The following is an 18,903-nucleotide window of genomic DNA, read 5'->3' on the forward strand; positions in this document are numbered from 1 at the left end:
GGCCGACTAGCTGGAATGTTCCCCCCGTGTCTCCGGGGTTGGTTGAGGTGGGTGACTATTTCGATGAGTCGGTCACTTGCCATTGGCGTTATTGGTTCTTACTGACAGTTAGCCGCCGAGCTTCGCTTGCTGCTCAACACCGATTTGCCACTGATGAATGATCCTTGACGAGACTTGTTCTCGTATACGCTATACTGTCGATACGATCAAGCGACAATGACCGAGTACCCCTCATCGTACGCGGCCGCAGCGTTCAAATGATATTTGAGATGTTTTCATTCTCCACTGCTCCGGCTCAGCTGATTGTTGCCTTTTCCATCTCACAATTGTGGCGAAACTCTGCTCTCGTTAGCCGCACGATGCTCTCGCCGCTTGCGTCTCTTCTATTGCTCGGCGCTCGTATCGCCTCCAGCCAATTGCTGACGCTCATGGGGCCAGACTGGAACGCCACCGAATGGGCCTGGCAATCCTGTAAGATACATCCCTGGAGTCTAGGATGAAGACCGGGTCTAAGTCCTTGTTTTGCAAGCTGTCGTCGTTGACAACTCGCTGTTTGTCAATGGTGGTGAATTCTTCAATCAGGTCAACCCGCCAAAGCCAGCAGTCCAGCCGTACGAGGGTAATTCCTGCTGCCTCAGTTGACCCCAGACAGTACTAAGGGTGTTTGAATTTAGAATATGGCACCGTTTGGATTGACTTGTCGTCTTCCTGGACCAATGCCAGTCTGAGCAACTATGTCTGGACGGTCCCTCCGAATCTCCCACAGGGCTGGTACACAAACTTTTGGCACGACCCAGTGGACGATCAAATAAATGCTTGGGGAGGGTGGCTGGTAAACAGCTCGCATCAGTCGAGTCTGTTCTCAATGACGCAGTTCGCCAACGATACTGTCAGCTGGACCATAGCTCCTTCTCCTGACGAAAATGGACTGAGTATCAATGCGACTGCGCCCTTCGGGTGTGCGTCGGCGTCCTCAAATACAACATTTTATTGTTTGGGCGGCGCAAACGTTGGAAACAACGCGGTCTACCCATACACTCATCCCACCTTTCTCCCAATACAAGGACTAGTACAGTACAATTTTAGAAACCAGACTTGGAGCAACATTTCCACCCCAGGCACAGCCTCGGCCGCGTACACTATCGGAGCTCGTGCCGCGCATGCTTCCAACTTTGGCGATTCTGGATTTCTTGTCTTCATAGGAGGGAGTGAGCCTGCTGACCAAACATTCGTTTACGGGGGCGACGTGCCGTTGGTTAGCATGGCAATCATTACGCTCTTTGATATTGCAAGCTCGACATGGTATACGCAAGAGGCGACAGGGGAAATTCCACCCGGACGAATAGATTTCTGCTCGGTGGCCGCTGAATCGCAAAACCACTCTTTCGAGATGTCAGTTGAGTTGCTCACCACGTTTCGTCTTCGCTTTCAGACTGACCCGGTGAGCCAGCTTCGTCTACGGAGGAGCCACAAACACCACGTACGATCTAAGTCATCCAGGCGACGAAGGCTTTCTCAACACTTATGCACTTTCGATCCCTGCTTTCAGGTGGTTCAAGTCAAACGATAGCACGCCTGTGAGACGTGCCGCTCACACCTGTCAGCGCATCGGAAACAGACAGATGCTATCTGTTGGGGGAGTCCAGCCCAGCAGCAAAGTCCAACGAGGTCAAGCTCTTGATCCGTGGACTAACAGTATCGGAGTCTTTGATATGACGGCATTCAAGTGGTCAAGCTTTTACGACGCTGATGCCGGTGTGTACCAGCAGCCGGACGTGGTGAGACAGTACTATTCAAGCAGGTAATGACGATATCCATTCACTGTGTTAGAAAGAACGCTGACTGGAGATTTTGTATGTAGCTACCAGAGTCCCACCTGGAGCGACCCTGCCTTGGCCCAAGTTTTTGGCAAGTTCTTGAAAGCAGAGGGAACCGTGGTCTTGCTGTTACTGACTTGACGACTAGCTTTCACGCCTCCGCCTCCGCCATCGTCGTCGTCGTCGACCTCTAGGCCGTCGAAGTCCCACACCGGCGCCATCGTTGGTGGCGTCGTAGGGGCCGTAGCTGGCATGGCGATCTTGGCCGTCTGCGTATTTCTTTTCTGTCGTCGCCGCCGCCGTAGCCGTAGCCGGGAGCTACAGCGAGTCCAAGCAGAGAGCGAGCAACGTCGTAAGCTATCCGAGCTCGACAACATGGGAAAGCCACGAGCCGAGCTTGCGTCGCACATTCCCGAGCTTCCATCGTCGATTCCCGAGCTTGATTCGTCCTTCCCTGAGCTTCCGTCCTCGTCGACATCGGAGCTGCGGCATAAGGCCCAGCACTTCGAGCAAGGCTCGACAGTACGTGGCTAGCATGCGAGCAGCTGCTCAATCGCAATGCGTCTTTCGCGAGAATTGACAGCCTCTCTCCCCCGAATCCGCATTGACACTATGGCTCAACGTCTCAAGAAATCGAGTGGTTGATGGATGCTGTGCCACGGACCTGACCCTCTTGGACCCGGACTTTTAAGACGGTCGATTATCCGCCCCCCTTTTCTCCAGACTGGTGAGGCTCCGCAGCCGGCTAGAAATCACAGCTGAGGGCTGGACGAAAGTGATACCCCTTCGAGGACTTGCATTTGGTGGGATTTGATGATTGTCAGGGGGCTGAGATTTGTTGTAACATCCGATATAGCGTGGAATGCTCACAAACTTATTCCCATGTCCCATTTGTGACGAGACACGGTCATTGTCAGATTAATCAGACACCGAGACATCGTAAGAGAAGGTATTGAGTGGCGGCGAATGTTGACGAGCACCGCAACCACCACCCGCGATCTGTGCTTCGAGGCTTCATCTTTTCGAGTCATAGTAGAACCCTTGGGCAACAGGTGTGATTTGGGGATTGAACAAGATCCCGGTAATATTTCCCTTAGAATCCATCCGGAGTATATCTATCTTGGCCTGCCGACGCTGCGACAATTACCGTCTATTCACAAACAATCTATCGACAACCCATCGTCGACATCGTTAGAGAACCAAACCCCCAACCCACCCCTTTTAGTCGTTCATCATATGAAGCCGAGTAGCTTTTGCCGTGACACACCTAATGCGTTTGCGCCCATTCGCGGTACCAATCCAGACAGCCACTGTTGGCCACGCTGGCACTGGTCTTGATATGCATTCCGCTCAAGATCTGCTTGACCGCGCCTTCGACCTTCTTGCCGTTCGTCGTGACTGGGATTTCGGGACATTCGTCCACGATCTTGGGCACGTGGCGCGCACTCAGCTCCTTTCTGACCACGGCTTGGATCTTGTGCACCAGCTCCTTGGAGAAGGCCTGGCCTGGCCCCATCTTGAGAAACAGCACGACGACTTCGTCGGTGTCTTGCTCCCGCTTGCGCCCGATGCACAGCGCATCTTCGACCTCGGTGCTAAAATGCTTGAGGAGGATGTTGTAGATCTCGCTGGAGCCGAAACGGACACCCATCGGGTTGAGCACGCCGTCGGATCGGCCCAGCATCCATATGCCACCCGTCGAAGGGTTGAAGCGTACAAAGTCGCCGTGGTGCCAGATCGGATGGCCTGTTTTGGGGTCCGTGAAGACCTCAAAGTATGACGACTTGTACCGCTTTTCGCCGCTCGGGCCCGGCGGCCAGAACATGCACGGCTGGCAAGGGAACGGCACAGTGCAGACGAGCTCTCCCGGTTGACCAGTCGATGTTATGTCTTGGCCATCTGCGGAGAAGGCCTTTATCGCCATGCCGAGGCCACGGCACTGGATCTCACCAGAGTGGACCGGTAATATCGGACAAGGAGCGCCGAACAGGGAGATGATGTCGGTTCCTCCGGTTATAGAACCAAGAAGTATTCCCGGGTGAGGAGCCGGAGGCGATAGGCACTTATAGACGTACTCAAAGGTACTGGGCGCTAGAGGTGAGCCGGTAGAGAAGATAGATTTCAGAGAGTTGAGGGTGGCCTTTTGGGGAGATGCCTCTCGGGGTAGTGTCTGGGCCTGTTCCAAGATGGACAGGTATTTTGCGGACGTGCCGAAGTGGTTGATCTCAAGCTCGTCAATCAGAAGCGGCATGCTCATCTCCTTGTGTGGGTGGAATGGAGAGCCATCGTATAGCACGATAGTTGCTCCGCTAGCTAAACCCGACACAAGCCAGTGCCACATCCTAACATTCACCACGTCAGCATCCAAAACAGACAGGGGAACGAGACAAACGGAGAGCGCCGAAAAGCTCCTGCAAATAACGGTACAAGGTTGCAGAGAAAAGACTCACATCCAAGTCACAGTGGAAAAGTAGAATACCCTCTCCAGAGGTTTGACATCAGAGTGGATCTGGTGTTCTTTCTTGTGCTGGAGGAGAGTTCCAAGTGAAGCGTGCACAATAGGCTTGGGCACGCCAGTGGTGCCGGAAGAGTACAGGATGTAGACAGGATGATCGGGGGAAAGGTACGCAAAGCGGAGTGGTCTTGACACGTCACCCTTAGCCAGGAATGAAGAATACATCTCCACGAGTGTGTCTGGTTTCCCAGTTGTAGAGATGTCAAATGGGTGGCCAGGAACGCTTTCGAAGATAACAACATTCTTAACCGAGGGCAACTCTGAGACAACTTGCGACACTTTGGCATGGGTCTCATGAATCTTTCCGTTGTATGTGACTGCATTGTCGGCAAACACGAGGACGGGTTCAATTTGACGGAGTCGATCGAGAACGGCATGCACACCCGTGTCAGGACTGACTCCCGTCCATATTGCACCCAGAGAAGTCGCCGCCAGCATAGCAACCACCGAGTTCGAGTGGTTGGCCAGATAACCCGCCACTCTGTCTCCTTTCTTGAGCCGGTGCTTTTCCATGGCCGCGGCGCATTTCCGAACCCGCTCTCGCAGCTCTGCCCATGTCACCTGCTCGCGTGTGTTCTCGGTGGCCGCAAGGATAGCAAGAGCGTCATCGGGAGGGTTCGAATGAGGGAATAGTAGGTTCTCAGCGAAGTTCAATTCGCAGCCAGAGAAAAAGGAAGGCTTGGGGAACATTGGAGCTGATTCGTTCAGCACCTTGCAAGCTTGTCAGTGGGCGTCAAATCGTCTCTTGTCCCATGGGTCGACGTACGGAGTCATACTGCTTGTTTGCCTTTATGCCCGTATAATGCCAGACCTCCTCCCAGAAGGCACTGGGGTGGTCGACGCTCCACTGCCAAATGTCATGGTAAGAGGCGGTCGACACGCCGAACTTGGTTGCGACGTGCTGCTGGAAAGCATAAAATTCGGTCGACTCGGGACGAGGATGTCTCCAGAGTTCAACAGAGCTCGTGGACTCACCTTGTACACCGTTTGTTGCCATTACAATCAAGTCTGGGGGGAGGGGAAGAAAATGTTGTGAACAACCATTGAAAAGAGACTAGGGCCTGCGATTTTGTTTGGGGAAACGAATCGCCGCCAAAACTCCGATTTTCTACGAGCCTCGGTGGGCAGCGACAGATCCCAACTGACCGTTCACCGTTGACCGTTGATCGCAGACGGAATTCTGTCCGGCCTTCAAAACTCACTCCGATGAGCGTCATCTTGTGTGTGCGGCAGTTTGGGAGAAACAACTCGTTCGGATGAGGTCTACCGGTGCGACCATTGAGATACGAAGCTGAATAGGAGCATCACAGGACAGGCCACCAAGAAGAGTTCAGCATGAATGCCCCATCTTCTGAGACGAAAATATGGCAGATGGGTTCGGAATCTCCTCCCGCCAAGGTTGATACAGTATCTGCAATCTGCTCATCTCGTTATCCAGGGCGTGCGATAGAAGCAGAGCAGATATACGAGTGCTTGCAGCATCCGACTAGATGATCGGGAAATGCACGCGATTTCTGCATGATGATGCCAAGCGGCCATGCTAGGGCTAGCGCTGCCCCAGCGAGATTCCTCAGCCAATGACGCCCTGTTGCAATCTGCGTGCAAATTCTACCGGCCTCCGGGGGCTCTTCCCCCCCTCTACAATTTTAAGTTTAGCCTTTCATTGCCCCTGATGGCCCCTATTCACTCCCGCGCATAGCGCCTGTGAGGCTCCCCTCCTTCCCCCCCCTGGGTCCCTGGATGAAAGTGCAGAGACCGCCTGGACTCCGACTCTTCGTTGAAACGAGACGCCCACTGGGTGCCCAGCAGTAATTTCGCAACCAGCCCACTGCCCCCCAGGCTCCAGTGGTTTCAATAATCAAACCATCTGGGTCTTGTCAGCAAAATCGGCTCTGTTTCCAGCTTCGCGTCTTTTTCGTGTCGTGTGCACCTCTCCTGGACTTTGCCGTCGTCTCTCTTCCTATTCTGCATCTTTTCTCCTCAACTTTATACCGCAGGCTTCTGGCACCCCGATCATCGCTGCTCTCCGCAAAGAGGCATTGGGCGTGCGGCTGAGGGCGGGCGGTTCCTGCAAGGAACAGGCTCCTCGTGTCCAACCACAGCGCGGCGGATCAGGGCGGAATATCTCAGTCATCCGGCCAAACCGGTGCTGAGTTCCCCCTTCGTCATACGCTCGACAAACTCCTATCGCATGATTCCTGGTTACATGCGCGGTGGGAAAATCAAAGCGGCATTCTGAGCTTGCATCGGGCACTCGCAGTCAAATTTCAACTGCGGTATCCCTCCTCCGACTGCTCCAAGTCACCTCTGTCGACCACCTCCTCGACCAACCTCCTTTGTTCGCAAGCAACTGTACAACTAATACCAAGACTGCTACCGAGGCCCCCTTCGAAAACCTTTCCTTTTTCTCGCCCCTACACCGCCACACTGTCCACGCTCTCCATTGGAGAAAGAAGAAGGAACTCGAACAACTGTCTCTCTCTTTTGCGCTTGCACAAAGCGTCGGCGTCCATCACGAAGAACCGTTTGTCGTGAAAATACTGAGCAGTCCTTAAAGCGATCCTTTTGGCCATGCCTCGTCGAGTGTCCGGCTCCCTCCTAAGCAGCTCACCTCCGACCCCCTGGCCGTCCTTTTCGCCGTCAGAAAAGGGCGGCAGCCTCGTCAACAAGACCTCTCAAAAAGCAAGCAAAATTGCTCAATTTTTCTCGACTTCGCCAAAGAGCAAAGAAGCTCAATCGGCTGCTGCTGCCCTGCTGGCAGCTAGCAAAGCACAAGAGCAGGCATTTTTGGCTTCGGGCTCGCCTCCCATAAGCACACCCTCGCTTTCGTTACCTAGCATCTCCTTGTCAACAGCGCGCGCAGACTCCGCAAATATGGACGAGCCGCCTACCACCCTCTTTCAGCCACCTTCTCCGGCCGAGACGCGGAAGCTGGCTCGACAGCATGCCCAGTTTGGTCCGTTAAATTCTCAGTCCCACAGATACACGAGTCGGCACCAGGGCGGTGAATTTCCAGAACCTATTATGGATGAACCGCCCTACTACTATCTTTTGACAACCTACATCTCCTATCTGATTCTCATAATATTCGGACACGTCAGAGATTTTTTTGGCATGAAGCTGAAGGAAGACAACTATCGACACCTCAAGGCACGGAATGGCTATGCGGCCCTCAACAGTGATTTTGATAATTTCTACGTCCGACGGCTGAAGATGCGCATCAATGACTGTTTCAACAGACCCACCACCGGGGTCCCCGGAAGATACATTAATCTGCTCGATCGAACGTCGGATGATGGAAACGTCCATTTCACCATGACTGGCACCACGACTGAAACTTTGAACATGAGCTCCTACAACTACCTAGGCTTTGCGCAATCTGAAGGTCCCTGTGCCGATTTTGTCGAAGACACAGTCAGGAAGTGTGGACTATCAACAGCCAGCTCGCGAAGCGAGGTGGGAACTCATGAGCTGGCCATCGAATGCGAGACTCACATCGCAGAATTTGTCGGCAAAGAATCTGCTATGGTCTTTTCAATGGGCTTCGGTACCAACGCCTCCATTTTCCCTGCCCTGGTTGGGAAGGGCGATTTGATCATCTCCGACGAACTCAACCATGCATCAATCCGATTCGGTTCCAGGCTTTCCGGCGCCATGATCGCGTCGTTCAAGCATAACGATATGAAGGATCTTGAGGGCAAGCTTCGTGAGGCAATTTCTCAAGGACAACCGCGCACCCATCGCCCATGGAAGAAGATCCTCGTTGTTGTGGAGGGCCTGTATTCGATGGAAGGTACGATGTGTAATCTTCCTGGGTTGGTCAGGTTAAAGAAGAGATACAAGTTCAACCTCTTTGTTGACGAGGCCCATTCGATTGGCGCATTGGGACCGCGCGGAAGAGGTGTCTGTGACTACTTTGGAATCCACCCTTCGGAAGTGGACATTCTTATGGGTACTCTGACGAAGTCATTTGGCGCTAATGGGGGATATGTGGCCGGTGACAAGGCTGCCATCGACAAGCTACGACTGTCCAATGCTGGTACCGTCTATGGCGAAACTCCCAGTCCCGCGGTGCTGGCTCAGATTATTGCTGCTCTCAAAATCATCAATGGCGAGCTCGTGCCGGGTCAGGGTGAGGAGAGATTGCAGAGAATTGCGTTCAACTCTCGCTATCTTCGACTGGGTCTCAAGCGCCTCGGGTTCATAGTCTACGGTCACGACGATTCGCCTATTATCCCACTCATGCTTTACAACCCGGCCAAGATGCCCGCCTTCTCCCATGAAATGCTCAAGCGCAAGATTTCGGTTGTCGTTGTCGGATACCCGGCTACACCCCTGATCTCCTCCCGAGCGCGATTTTGCGTCTCGGCTGCGCATAACAAGGACGACCTCGACCGATTGCTTGCGGCATGCGACGAGATTGGCAATGTCCTTCAGCTCAAATTCGCGAGCGGCATCGCTGGCGGTGCGCCCCCCCTTCCTGAAGGCGTGACGTGGGAGATGGAGCAGAGCCGAAAGCGACTGGAAAAGCACGACAAAGTCGCCAAGTCATTGGTGGTGTCGCCTCGATGGAGCTTGGATGAAGTCATTAAGCGTGGCGTTCAGGATGTCAAGGTACCGCTGCGGTAGCGATCTCGGCCGCAGCACGGCTCTCATCAGTCAATTCAGTCTGGCACATAGACATATATGTGTACACTTAATGAGCGGGGATGCAAGCGATCACAAGATTTGAGATTTGGGGAAATTCATTTTCGACCAAACCGACGCGACAGAGCCGATTGTACATAGATTTTGGGTCTCTGAAAGGGCGTCGATGGGTATCTGGAGCCAACGGGCTGGTCAGGCTGAAGGAAGCACTTCAATGTCCGCACAGAGCAAGGAGTTTTGACGGCGACAGTCACTGTAACCGTGTTCGGCCAAAAAGAGGTTCGAGTCATCTGAACGATACATTCTATCAATAGCCAAAGCCTAATAACGTCCATCATCACAAACTCATGCGTCTTCCCCGTCGTTACTGTCGCTTTCTCTTGCCCCCGAAATGAGTTCGCCGAAGGGAAACAGATATGCACGGTGCGGAAGTGAGGCAAGAGATCTGCGAGCCTGCTCCATCGCAATCGGGCGTAACGAAGTCCTCGCATGAACGCCTCCTTCTGTTCTGGTTCGTCCGCCTGCGCACTGATCTTTTGGCCTGCAATGTATGTCATGCAGGATGTTCGACATTGCCCCAGTGTGCTGGGACCTTCGCAGGCGAAGAACAGGCGATTGACCTGTTGTGGCATAGCTTGGCAAGGCACAGGAAGACAAAACAAAGCAAGGGACTTTCTCCCCGATGGATGCTGGGACTGGTTGCGTGGTATTTTTACAGAGCATCGAGTATTCACCCTCTGTAAGTGGCATCGAATCCCGGACGGGGTTAGATGAGCCAGCGCATTCCACACCACCACAATATTTTTGCTATGAACTCGGGCAATCGACTCCCGTCCGCACTCCAAAATGGCCGGCAGCAAGGAGAGGCTATCAAGGCAGGTCAGCACTATTGAATCAAGTCTGTGGCCGAAGAAAAGCTTAGTGGCCTCATAAATAGGAGGGGTGGTGTGGACGAAGGGGTTCGGATGGAGGACGTCAGTGGGCTCGTGCAGTCTTCAACGGAATGCAGTGCGTTCCCGTCGGGGCCATGGTCAACACAGTGTGTCTGTTGGACAAGGTAGAATCTTCAGAGCATTTGGAATCTATGATCATGTACCGAGTACTGCAGGTCTCGTTGCCAGCGACTCTACGCAGGGGCCAAGGGAGGGGGAGTGTCACGTGGCGGAACCTTTGGGTGCGGGAGCGGGCGCGGGCGCAGGCGCAGGCGCAGGCCGTTGAGTCTTCCCCTCTACGCCTTCGTTTCATCTCACCATCTCTGCCCGTCTCAGCAATGGCCACCATCTTTTGCGCCCCTTGCTATCTGATTCAATAATAACCACGGGCAAAAGAATCCTTACGCGCCCGACTGCATGATGACCGAACCTGGCCTGGACTGGCATGACCACAGCTACCCCGTACTCTCATGACCGCAGTGACAGCCGTCTCTGATTCGTTCTCTGCGTCCTCCATTTCAATCTCTCCCTGACCGCGCTACTGCACGTCCTGCATCCTTTCAACGAGAGCACAGCGACACCGCCGTTTCAAGCACCGACCCTGTCCTCTCTCGTTCATTCTTCTCCTTGCTGCCTACCGTGGGCCCCGCAAATCATAGCCCGCATGTTCCCGTTCCTCGCAGCGAGTGCCACCAAGAGAGGCATGGCTCGCCACCCGCTCTTGAACGAGAGGCCAATGCGATCCATGCTTGTTCTGCAAGGCAACCGTCACGGGAGTTGTCTCTTCTCCCACTGCTGAGAAAAAGGGCGGATCTTCCACACCGGTCGGGAATAACTTGATTTCCTCCACCCACGAATCCCTCCTCCCTTGACTCAGACAGAGCCTGGGGCCACATACCTGGCTGACCCAATGGTCGAACATTTACAGAGTTGAACTGCTTTGCAAAGTCAATTGAATCTACCAAGCATTCCTCTGGCGTTCCGTTTACCGTGCGTTGCCGTTGCATATCATTGACCCATTTCCCGTTGTGCTGCCCCACCAAACTTCCGTTCCTCCTACACACCGTCTGTTTGGTCGTGTATCTTTTACAAGACGCATCCTCACCAACAGCAGACTGCGCCTGGCTTGTCCAGCTTTTGCGGCTTCCTCACCCGCAACTATGGAACCACCAATCCCCCCGGATCACCTTTTTGCTCCGGTTGATCCTGGTCGTCGTATGCACGACCCGTTTGAAGATGGCTTCGATGACCGTTTCGTTGAAGAGCCTGCCTTTGTTGAAGAGCGGGCACCAAGTGTCCAACAACGCTTTGACAGAATGACACTTGACGATGACCCAGAAGAAATCCGTCCTCGTGCGGATCGGATGCGATCTGCTGACATTCTCCCAACCTCACAAGATTATCTATATTATCGTCTGTCAAAGCGCGGCGACGATTGGGGCTCGTGTGTCAAAAAGCCAATCAATGCCCCGGTCGATGAAATCGAGAGGAAGGCCAGGAAAGGGAGAGGTGGTGATGCTCCAGTGTTAGAGCAGCTGACTCGTATGCCGCCGCTCCGCCGGAGCATGCTCGATGAAGTGGTCCGGAAGGTCAATGGCCAAGAGGCAGGAGATACCCATTGGGAAGTTGTCTACATCAAGTCAAAGAGAGTACAGAACCGAAAGGGCAAAATGGAAGTCCCGGAAATGGATGTCATTCTGGCCCGATCTAAAGACAGGTCGAGATCAAGGGCCAAGTCCTTCGGTGGGGAGAAGGTGAGGAAAGTCGAAGCGGTCCGAGAAAAGAGATACACCAACGACAGCTACGGCCGTGCAAGGAAAGATTCAGTCCTCGACAGATTAGAGGATCCTGTCGCGAACTTGCCACTTTTTGAGGCAGACGGGACGCCACGAGACGAGCTAGGCCCGATGCATTTCAATAACGCTAATCTTCCTCCATATATCGCAAGAGACACGCCACTGGGGTCGAAGCCCGAGCAGAAGAAGGACAAGGCGGAGAAGAAGCGCAGCAAGTCTCGTAGTAAGTCGCGAGATAGGGGTGGACTTCATGATGAAGATGGTGTCTTCGTGGTGCCTGAGGCGCAGGATTATGCCACCGACGCCGTGGACCCCGCTCCTGTGGATGCAGTCTTTGCTGAAGGCCCAGCTGATCATCGCGGCCGTCGAGGGCATTCGCCACAGGAGCATCCCGTGGTCGTTGTTGAGGGTGATGCTCGAAGATCTCATTCTCGACATCGGATGCAACCGGAGACACGCTCCAAGTCTCGTCGCCGAGAGTCTGTGCATTTCCCCAATCAGCATACTCAGCAGTATTTTGACGGAAGTTACGCATCGTCGGAAAATAGCGATGCTAGCCATTATGGTTTTGTGCCCGACTACGCAGAAAGCTCCAATACCTCCCTCAGCACACCTGGAGGTGTTCCTCGCCGAGGAAGCCTGGTGTATAGCCAGGGCCGCCCCGACGTTGTGTATAAGAAACATCACCCTGGACCTAGCAGGAGACAGTCCTACGTGGAACGACCATATCATGGCGAGCAACAGATTGTCGTGCCAGCAACCACACGTCGGAACTCTTATGTCGTCTATGAGCAACGACCATCAGAGGTCCGCCAGGAACGCCATCCCCGACTAATGAGGCAAGCGACAGCGCCCATCCCCGAGGATAGACAGATCGTCCATCGCGACCTTCCTCGACGGTCGAGGGAGCAAGATTTTGCACCCCTTCGTCGCTATACCACTCACGAGTCTGCCATGCCAATCGTTCACTATCACCATCCAGAGGATGAACGTGACGGCTACTACCGCGACGAACTCGACCGCCAAAGTATCCGAGTAGAGGACTATCAGCGTGATCGGGTCCTCGAGGATCATTTGAGTCAACGCGAACGACAAGTGACTGCCCGCGAGAGGCAACTGGAGATCCGAGAAGATGAACTCAGGCACGCAAAGAGACAGCGCGAGCTGACAGGAGAACGAGAATACTACGACGACAGAGATGTCAGGAGGGAGAGGAGGGAGACAAGAAGGCTCTATTACGACGCAAGAACAGGGGAGCACTTCTTCTACAATGATTAGTGCTGGAAGCTCGACACGCAGTTGACGATGGCGTCCGGAGATGTTTTAAGATTGCAGACCTCGCTGTTTCAATTTGTGGGATGTTGGCATTTCCAAACGCATGTTGCGGTCGGAGGTTATGGAACCGCGCAGCCCAGGAGAACAATTGTTCCCGGCTCAAAAAGGAAACCTTTTTTTCTTTGCCTGCCTCGATTTGTTATTACCCTCGGAAGACGTCATCAAGGCTCGCTGCCACCATCGGTGAAGGAAGAAATAACTATTACCTGCCATGCTGGACAGGAACACCAATCAAAACGGAATATGTGATACGAGAAACCTTTGGCGGTCTTGAGGTGAGGACCTCATCGACGTGACCTGAGCTCGCAGCAGACTGAGCGTATGAACTGATGGAGATCGGAAGTGCAGATTGACGACACTCTATCTGCTACCTCTTTCCAACGATGCTGTGTATGCGACGATTTTGATATGACTGGGGTATGATGGATTTCCTTGTTTTCACTTCTTGCTGTCTCTTCTGGAAGATACCCCGCCGTTCTTTTATTTTTGGCGAGCAGATTGGGAGTCTGATCTGTACCTCTTGTATTGTTTCTACAGTTGGTTGTTGAAAGGGAGCAGGAACGAGCGAGCAACCAAATTGATTGAGAACCCTTTGGAGATCTTGATGTTGTTTTCTAGGGAAGCGTGGCTGGGTCCACGTCGGTCTCTGGCAATGGGATATTAAGTGCGAGACTGAGAATGATGAGCATGGCATGAGCATGAGCATGAGCAGGAGACTGAGAGTGAGGTTGAGGCTGTGGCTGAAAAGCAGGGACTGAATTGTACCTCCAAAAAGCCTTTGATTGAATGTCATGACAACTTTTGCCCTCTTCGCCCTCTTCGCCCTCTTTGACCTCGTATCTCTGAGGCTCGTCCCTCGGTTCTCCTGCTTTTCTTTCCTTATTTTCGACCCCTTGAGACCGGTTTTGTTCAGCTGCTCTTCCTCAAAGGGTCGAATCCCCAAATCCACCTCTCTGCTCGTTCCTCCCATGCATCCAGTCGCCGTGGCGCGCTCTGACCCCTGGACCTTCATGATAAACGCTCTCACAAGAAGCCGCGCAGGGCTCGCGCAACCGCCCCGACGTCTTCAATGACGTGCCAATGGCCCACGCCCTCGAGGACCTCCAGTTTCGCATTCGGCAGCCGCCTGGCGTACGTGTCGGCGAGGGCGGGTGGGGAGATCTTGTCGTCCCGCCCCGCGATCAGCAGCGCGGGCACATCCAGCCTCTCGATGCGGATCGTTGTATCCTTCGACTTGGCCAGGGCCGTGCACCCTTTCGCATACCCCTCCGGGTGCGTCGCGAGTAGAGACTGTCGCACCGCCGACACCAGCACGGGAGACTGCCGCTGGGTGCGAGGCGAGGTGGCCGCGCTGGCAACGGCCTGGGCCACCCCGGAGGCGTCCATCCCCTTTGCTCGGACCGATGCCGCCCTGTCGCTGAAGACCTTGACGGCGCCTTCGGGGAAAGGATTGGGTCCTGGGCCGAGCAGGACCAGTTTCTCGACTGCCGAGGCGTGGCGCTCGGCGAAGAGCATGGCGATCAGTCCGCCCAGAGACCAGCCCACGACGGTGGCCCTCGTGATGTCCTTGGCGGAGAAGAGATGCTCGAGGTCGGCGACGTACGACTCGACGCTCACGACCGACGAGGCGGCCGTTGGCGTCAGCCCATGGCCCTCCAGGTCGTAGAGAATGAGGCGACGGCTCGCGTCCAGGCCGGCTTCCTGGATCAGCGGCGCGTAGTACTCCGACGAAGCGCCCAAGCCGTGGACGAAGACGACCGTGTCGGACCCGGATCCGATTTCTCGCACGTTGACCATCTTGTCGCCCACGCGCGTCAGCCCGGCCGCCCCCCACGTGCGCTCCAGGTTGTACACTGGGAGCCTGGACCCGGGCTGTCTCGCCAGGGCATTCGGCCTTTTGTCTGACACCCGATTGCTCAGCTTGCCGAGGCCGGTCACAGACACCTCGACTACAAGAAAAGGCATGTTAGTTGCTTGGGAGAACCGGGCAGAAAGGAATGCCGCAAAGAAGATGAGCCCGACTCACCTAGATCTCCCGGCCTGAGGAACTTCGGTGGGTGGAAGCCGACACCCACGCCGGCGGGTGTCCCTGTCGCGATGACATCGCCTGCTTGGAGGGTCAAGCCGGCCGAGATGACCTCGATCAACTGGGGAATCGACGTGATCAGGTCTGCCGTGGTCCCATCCTGGCGCTTCTCGCCGTTCACAAATGTCTGGACGTGCAACGTCTCCGGCAAGGAGTCCTTAGGAACAGCGATGGGGCCCTGGCACAGCAATAGTCGTCAGCTTCTCAAGGGACGAGCAGCTCCTTTTCTCGACAGAAAACGAGACGCACTAACCATGGGACAGAATGTGTCTGGCGACTTGCCCATCAGGAACTGGCCGTGGTCCCGCTGTTTTTCTCTCGCCGTCACGTCTGGAGGCATTGTAAGTAAGCAGCTCACAGGTAGCCCATCTCTGAGTGAAATGGACAGGGGCTTCACCACGGCTTACCGTTGATGATTGTGTAGCCCCAGACATGCTCCATGGCGTCCTTCTCGCTGATGCCGAACCCCGGCTTGCCGATGATGACGCCGACTTCGCCCTCATAATCGAGACAGCCGGTGAAGCCCGGGTGGGCGTAGATGTCCTCATTTGCGGCGATGACGCTGGTGCTGCGCTTCGTGAAGATCGTCGGGAAGGAAGCTTGAGGAAGGTCGAGTCAGATTGACCTGTTGTATGAATCGCAGACACTTCTACACACCTTTCTGTTGGATCTTCTGCACGTCATACCCGCTCTCTCGGTACTCTTTGACGTGATCCGCGTAGTTGTTCCCGACACACACGATATCCCGGTCGGTGATTGGAGCCAATAACTTGACCGACGACAGCGGGAAGGAATCCCCCGTCTGGACGATTGTATCGTGCCCTAATTCGATCACCTGCTGTAGATTGCTCAAGGGAGACCCCGACGGCATCGCCAATGTGTGCACGAGCGAAGTCTCGAGGTCCAGATGACCGACACGGGCCCTGCCTAGGTCGTCTTCGAAAGTGACAAAGTTGTGTGGGTTCTTCGGTTGTGGTGATGGAGCAGCAGGCTGGACAACCACAAAATCGGCCGGAGATGACTTATGGATCCTGCCATTGATCATGATCACGTCTAGCTTGTCGTGGTTCTGGAGCACGGCAATGTCCTGGAGGGGGTCGCCGTTGACGAGGATGCAGTCGGCGTAGTATCCCGGCAGGATCTTGCCCAGTTCACCCTCCTGCATGAACAGCTTGGCCACGCCGGCCGTGGCGGCGATGATGGACTCCATCGGCGTAAAGTCGAGCAGCTTGACGAAATGCTCGAGGTCGCGCGCGTACGTGCCGTGAGGACACCACGCGAACCCGTAGTCACCGCCGCTTGCTCCAGGTCAGCGGACTTTGGCTCAGCACTGCTCCGGGGACAGACACCATCTTACGGAAGAACCGTGATTCCTCGCTTGTTCATTTCCTTCAGGGCCGTGATGGCGACCTCCAGCTCCTTCTTGTAGCCTACCTGCTCGGCCTTCTCAAACGTGTATCCAAAGGGCTCGGCCTCGTGGACGGTCGTGTAGAGCCAGTTGATCGCCGGCGCGACCACGTGCTTGTGCCGTGCTTTTGTGAGCATGTTCATTCCCACGTCGTCGGTGTACGATGCTGTTCCATTTGTTAGTATCAAAAGGTCCAATTCGGCCTGGGGACTGCCTCCGGCACGAACCATGGTAGATCACGTCCACGCCGTGTTTGACGCATTGGATGACCGAGTCTCGTGCCCGAGCATGAGAGCAAACCCTCAGGCCGTTGCGGTGGGCTTGCAAACTCGTTAGTTGATGAGAAATGGTGAGAGTACGGGAAGCTCGCCTTCGTCCACACACGCCGCCGTCTCTTCGTCGGCGAAGAAACACTCTTCTGCGGATCTCGTTTCAGTGATCTAATCAACATAGATTTTAGCGACTGTTCCCAAAGTTCAGGTTGTCCTACAACCTACCGATTCGCCCGACATGCTCAGCTTGATCTGGTCGACCCCGATCCGAGCGTGATGTCTGATGACTTCTCGCATCTCCAACGGCCCTGGGGGGAGTAAGAACTTGGGTTGGCAGCAAAGCAATTTGAGACTAACCATCAGCGAAAGCGGTGATGCCAGCGGCCAATTCGCCGTCCCTTCGAGCGATCTCCCGTCCATTGGCGAGGTATCGAGGGCCAGGTATATCGCCCCGGTTGATGGCGTCCCTGACCACGCAGTCCAGCCGGTCTTTCGCTGACGCGGCTCCATAACACCTAGTGGCAATCAGAGTTGAGTCGCACATGCTATCACTGGTGCGTGGCTTACATTGTGTAACCAGAGTCGAGGTAGCATAACGCAGACTTGACGGTGATCAACACGTGCTCTTCCACGCTGACATCACCCAACAGCTCAAGGGCGTTGTTGTTCCACGTCAAGTGAGTGTGCGAATCTCCCAATCCCGACATGAGGGTACGGCCGCGTCCTTGGATTACCCGCACGTCTGGTTGAGCTTGGAGGTGTTCAACTCGAGGCACAGATCCAACAGCGACGATGCGCTCGCCTAGACTCCCTGGTTAATCAGCGCCAAAGTGCAAGTCCGGTAGAGTTACCTTCAATGTAGACATCTCCTCGATACGGCTCTTTTCCTGTAGAGTCCAGACTGTTCAGTGTCAGCTTGCAATATATGTTGATCCTCCATGGGGGAGCCTACATATTCACGCCGAGGAATAATATCTTTGAAGACGGAGACGTCCCTGTAGAACCACGCGTGAGAGTGGTGACCCGTCGAAGAGAATTGTTTACTAACCTGCTATTTCATATCTCTTGGGTTGTAGTTTTGGGTCAAAGGCAAGGTTTTCATATGGGTAGCGTGTTTGTGTCGACTCGGGCGGGAGAGCGACATCGTCATGCCAACCATTCGCAAGTAAACCAGGAGCCATCGTGGGTTATGCGAAGCCCAAGTTCTGCGGAAATGCCCAGGGTAAAGCTGAATAGAACATCCCTCAATCCATTCTTTCCTTGCGAACTTCGGTATTTAATTTCACTGACCCCACGTTGTACTCGCTGGTGATCCCCATGCACAACCCGCACCAGCCGCCCTCTGCGGCGCGTTGCATCGCACCTGGCTACATGGTCTCTTAGCCTCCATCTAGATCTTTGATCGAGCCATGATTGTCGGTTGGGAGACTGCTGCGCAAAGTGGTGGTGTCTCGATGGTAGACTGGACCTGCGGGAACAAGAGCTGCCGCAATATCCGCAACTGCCGCTCTGGGAGGGAACAGAGAGGATTACAGTTCGAGACGCCCTCCGCAATTTCTGGAGGACGCGGGGTTAGTCTCGTTCCACTCTGTCCTCCGCGTTCATATTCAAGGCGGAGGAAGAGTTGATGTGGAAAACTCAAGTGGTTCGGTCCAGAACTGGTCCCAGTTCACGTCGCCTAGGGCGGGCGTGTTCCAGAGAATGTCGGTGGACCACTGATCAGGAAGCCCGTCCTCAGCTCCTCCCATACCATTGCCGTTGCTCATGTGACATTCTTGTTCCTGGGTAAAGCCACTCTCGAGGCAGTTTTGAAGCAAGACCATGTCCTGTTCCTTTCGGTTCTGTGCGATGCGAACCAATTGTTCGATCGTCGCCAAGGCTTTCTGGGCGATTGGGGTCTTGAAATGGTTCACCACCGTTCTCAAAGTCAAGATCGCTTGATGAACGTGTGAGAGAGACTCTTGCGTATCCATCGCCAGAAGGATGCAGGCAAACTGGAAAGGGACGTTCGACACGTGCCACCAAGGGGAATTTGTTCGGGTCGCTCGGATTGAGGCTTCAAGGCCTTTGCAGCCCACTGCAATGACCTGTTCTA

At 54.6% G+C, this 18,903-nt stretch overlaps 5 protein-coding genes across 5 annotated transcripts; 3 read left to right on the plus strand and 2 right to left on the minus strand.

Annotated features, from left to right (window-relative positions):
• Window positions 1–359: 359 nt before the first annotated feature.
• On the plus strand, window positions 360–2,351 carry PV07_00096 (uncharacterized protein; the record flags this gene model as incomplete). The annotated part of the gene is made up of 6 exons (XM_016386518.1): window positions 360–471; window positions 530–619; window positions 675–1,392; window positions 1,451–1,778; window positions 1,835–1,853; window positions 1,966–2,351. The coding sequence occupies 6 exons, from the start codon at window positions 360–362 to the stop codon at window positions 2,349–2,351; spliced, it is 1,653 nt and encodes a 550-aa protein (XP_016253446.1).
• Window positions 2,352–2,861: 510 nt separating this feature from the next.
• On the minus strand, window positions 2,862–5,740 carry PV07_00097 (acetoacetate-CoA ligase). The gene is made up of 3 exons (XM_016386519.1): window positions 5,099–5,740; window positions 4,268–5,043; window positions 2,862–4,159 (listed from the first exon to the last, which is right to left on the minus strand). Exons 1-3 carry the CDS (start codon window positions 5,327–5,329, stop codon window positions 3,085–3,087), a joined length of 2,082 nt encoding a protein of 693 aa, XP_016253447.1. The 5' UTR covers window positions 5,330–5,740; the 3' UTR covers window positions 2,862–3,084.
• Window positions 5,741–6,236: 496 nt separating this feature from the next.
• On the plus strand, window positions 6,237–9,814 carry PV07_00098 (uncharacterized protein). The gene has a single exon (XM_016386520.1). The coding sequence runs from the start codon at window positions 6,904–6,906 to the stop codon at window positions 8,959–8,961; it is 2,058 nt and encodes a 685-aa protein (XP_016253448.1). The 5' UTR covers window positions 6,237–6,903; the 3' UTR covers window positions 8,962–9,814.
• An 866-nt stretch (window positions 9,815–10,680) lies between these two features.
• Window positions 10,681–13,848, plus strand: PV07_00099 (uncharacterized protein). Its single transcript, XM_016386521.1, has 2 exons — window positions 10,681–10,901; window positions 11,026–13,848. The coding sequence occupies exon 2, from the start codon at window positions 11,072–11,074 to the stop codon at window positions 12,983–12,985; it is 1,914 nt and encodes a 637-aa protein (XP_016253449.1). The 5' UTR covers window positions 10,681–10,901; window positions 11,026–11,071; the 3' UTR covers window positions 12,986–13,848.
• PV07_00100 (uncharacterized protein) lies at window positions 13,797–18,028 on the minus strand. Its single transcript, XM_016386522.1, has 14 exons — window positions 17,857–18,028; window positions 17,761–17,803; window positions 17,660–17,709; window positions 17,376–17,610; window positions 17,166–17,323; window positions 17,034–17,116; window positions 16,921–16,976; window positions 16,764–16,864; window positions 16,486–16,702; window positions 15,786–16,426; window positions 15,536–15,727; window positions 15,382–15,458; window positions 15,069–15,306; window positions 13,797–14,991 (listed from the first exon to the last, which is right to left on the minus strand). Exons 1-14 carry the CDS (start codon window positions 17,987–17,989, stop codon window positions 14,066–14,068), a joined length of 3,150 nt encoding a protein of 1,049 aa, XP_016253450.1. The 5' UTR covers window positions 17,990–18,028; the 3' UTR covers window positions 13,797–14,065.
• Window positions 18,029–18,903: the final 875 nt, after the last annotated feature.

This window comes from Cladophialophora immunda, assembly GCF_000835495.1.
Source record: "Cladophialophora immunda strain CBS 83496 unplaced genomic scaffold supercont1.1, whole genome shotgun sequence".
NCBI lineage: Eukaryota > Fungi > Ascomycota > Eurotiomycetes > Chaetothyriales > Herpotrichiellaceae > Cladophialophora > Cladophialophora immunda.

Coding starts and splice junctions, on each gene's coding strand:
- PV07_00099 (XM_016386521.1), top strand. CDS start 11,072: ATGGAACCACCAATCCCCCCGGATCACCTTTTTGCTCCGGTTGATCCT.
- PV07_00098 (XM_016386520.1), top strand. CDS start 6,904: ATGCCTCGTCGAGTGTCCGGCTCCCTCCTAAGCAGCTCACCTCCGACC.
- PV07_00097 (XM_016386519.1), bottom strand. CDS start 5,329: ATGGCAACAAACGGTGTACAAGGTGAGTCCACGAGCTCTGTTGAACTC. Junction 5,044..5,098: donor CAAACAAGCAGTATGACTCC/GTACGTCGACCC, acceptor CAAGCTTGCAAG/GTGCTGAACGAATCAGCTCC. Junction 4,160..4,267: donor TTTTCCACTGTGACTTGGAT/GTGAGTCTTTTC, acceptor GGTGAATGTTAG/GATGTGGCACTGGCTTGTGT.
- PV07_00100 (XM_016386522.1), bottom strand. CDS start 17,989: ATGGCTCCTGGTTTACTTGCGAATGGTTGGCATGACGATGTCGCTCTC. Junction 17,710..17,760: donor TTATTCCTCGGCGTGAATAT/GTAGGCTCCCCC, acceptor GACACTGAACAG/TCTGGACTCTACAGGAAAAG. Junction 15,728..15,785: donor GCAGAAGATCCAACAGAAAG/GTGTGTAGAAGT, acceptor ACCTTCCTCAAG/CTTCCTTCCCGACGATCTTC.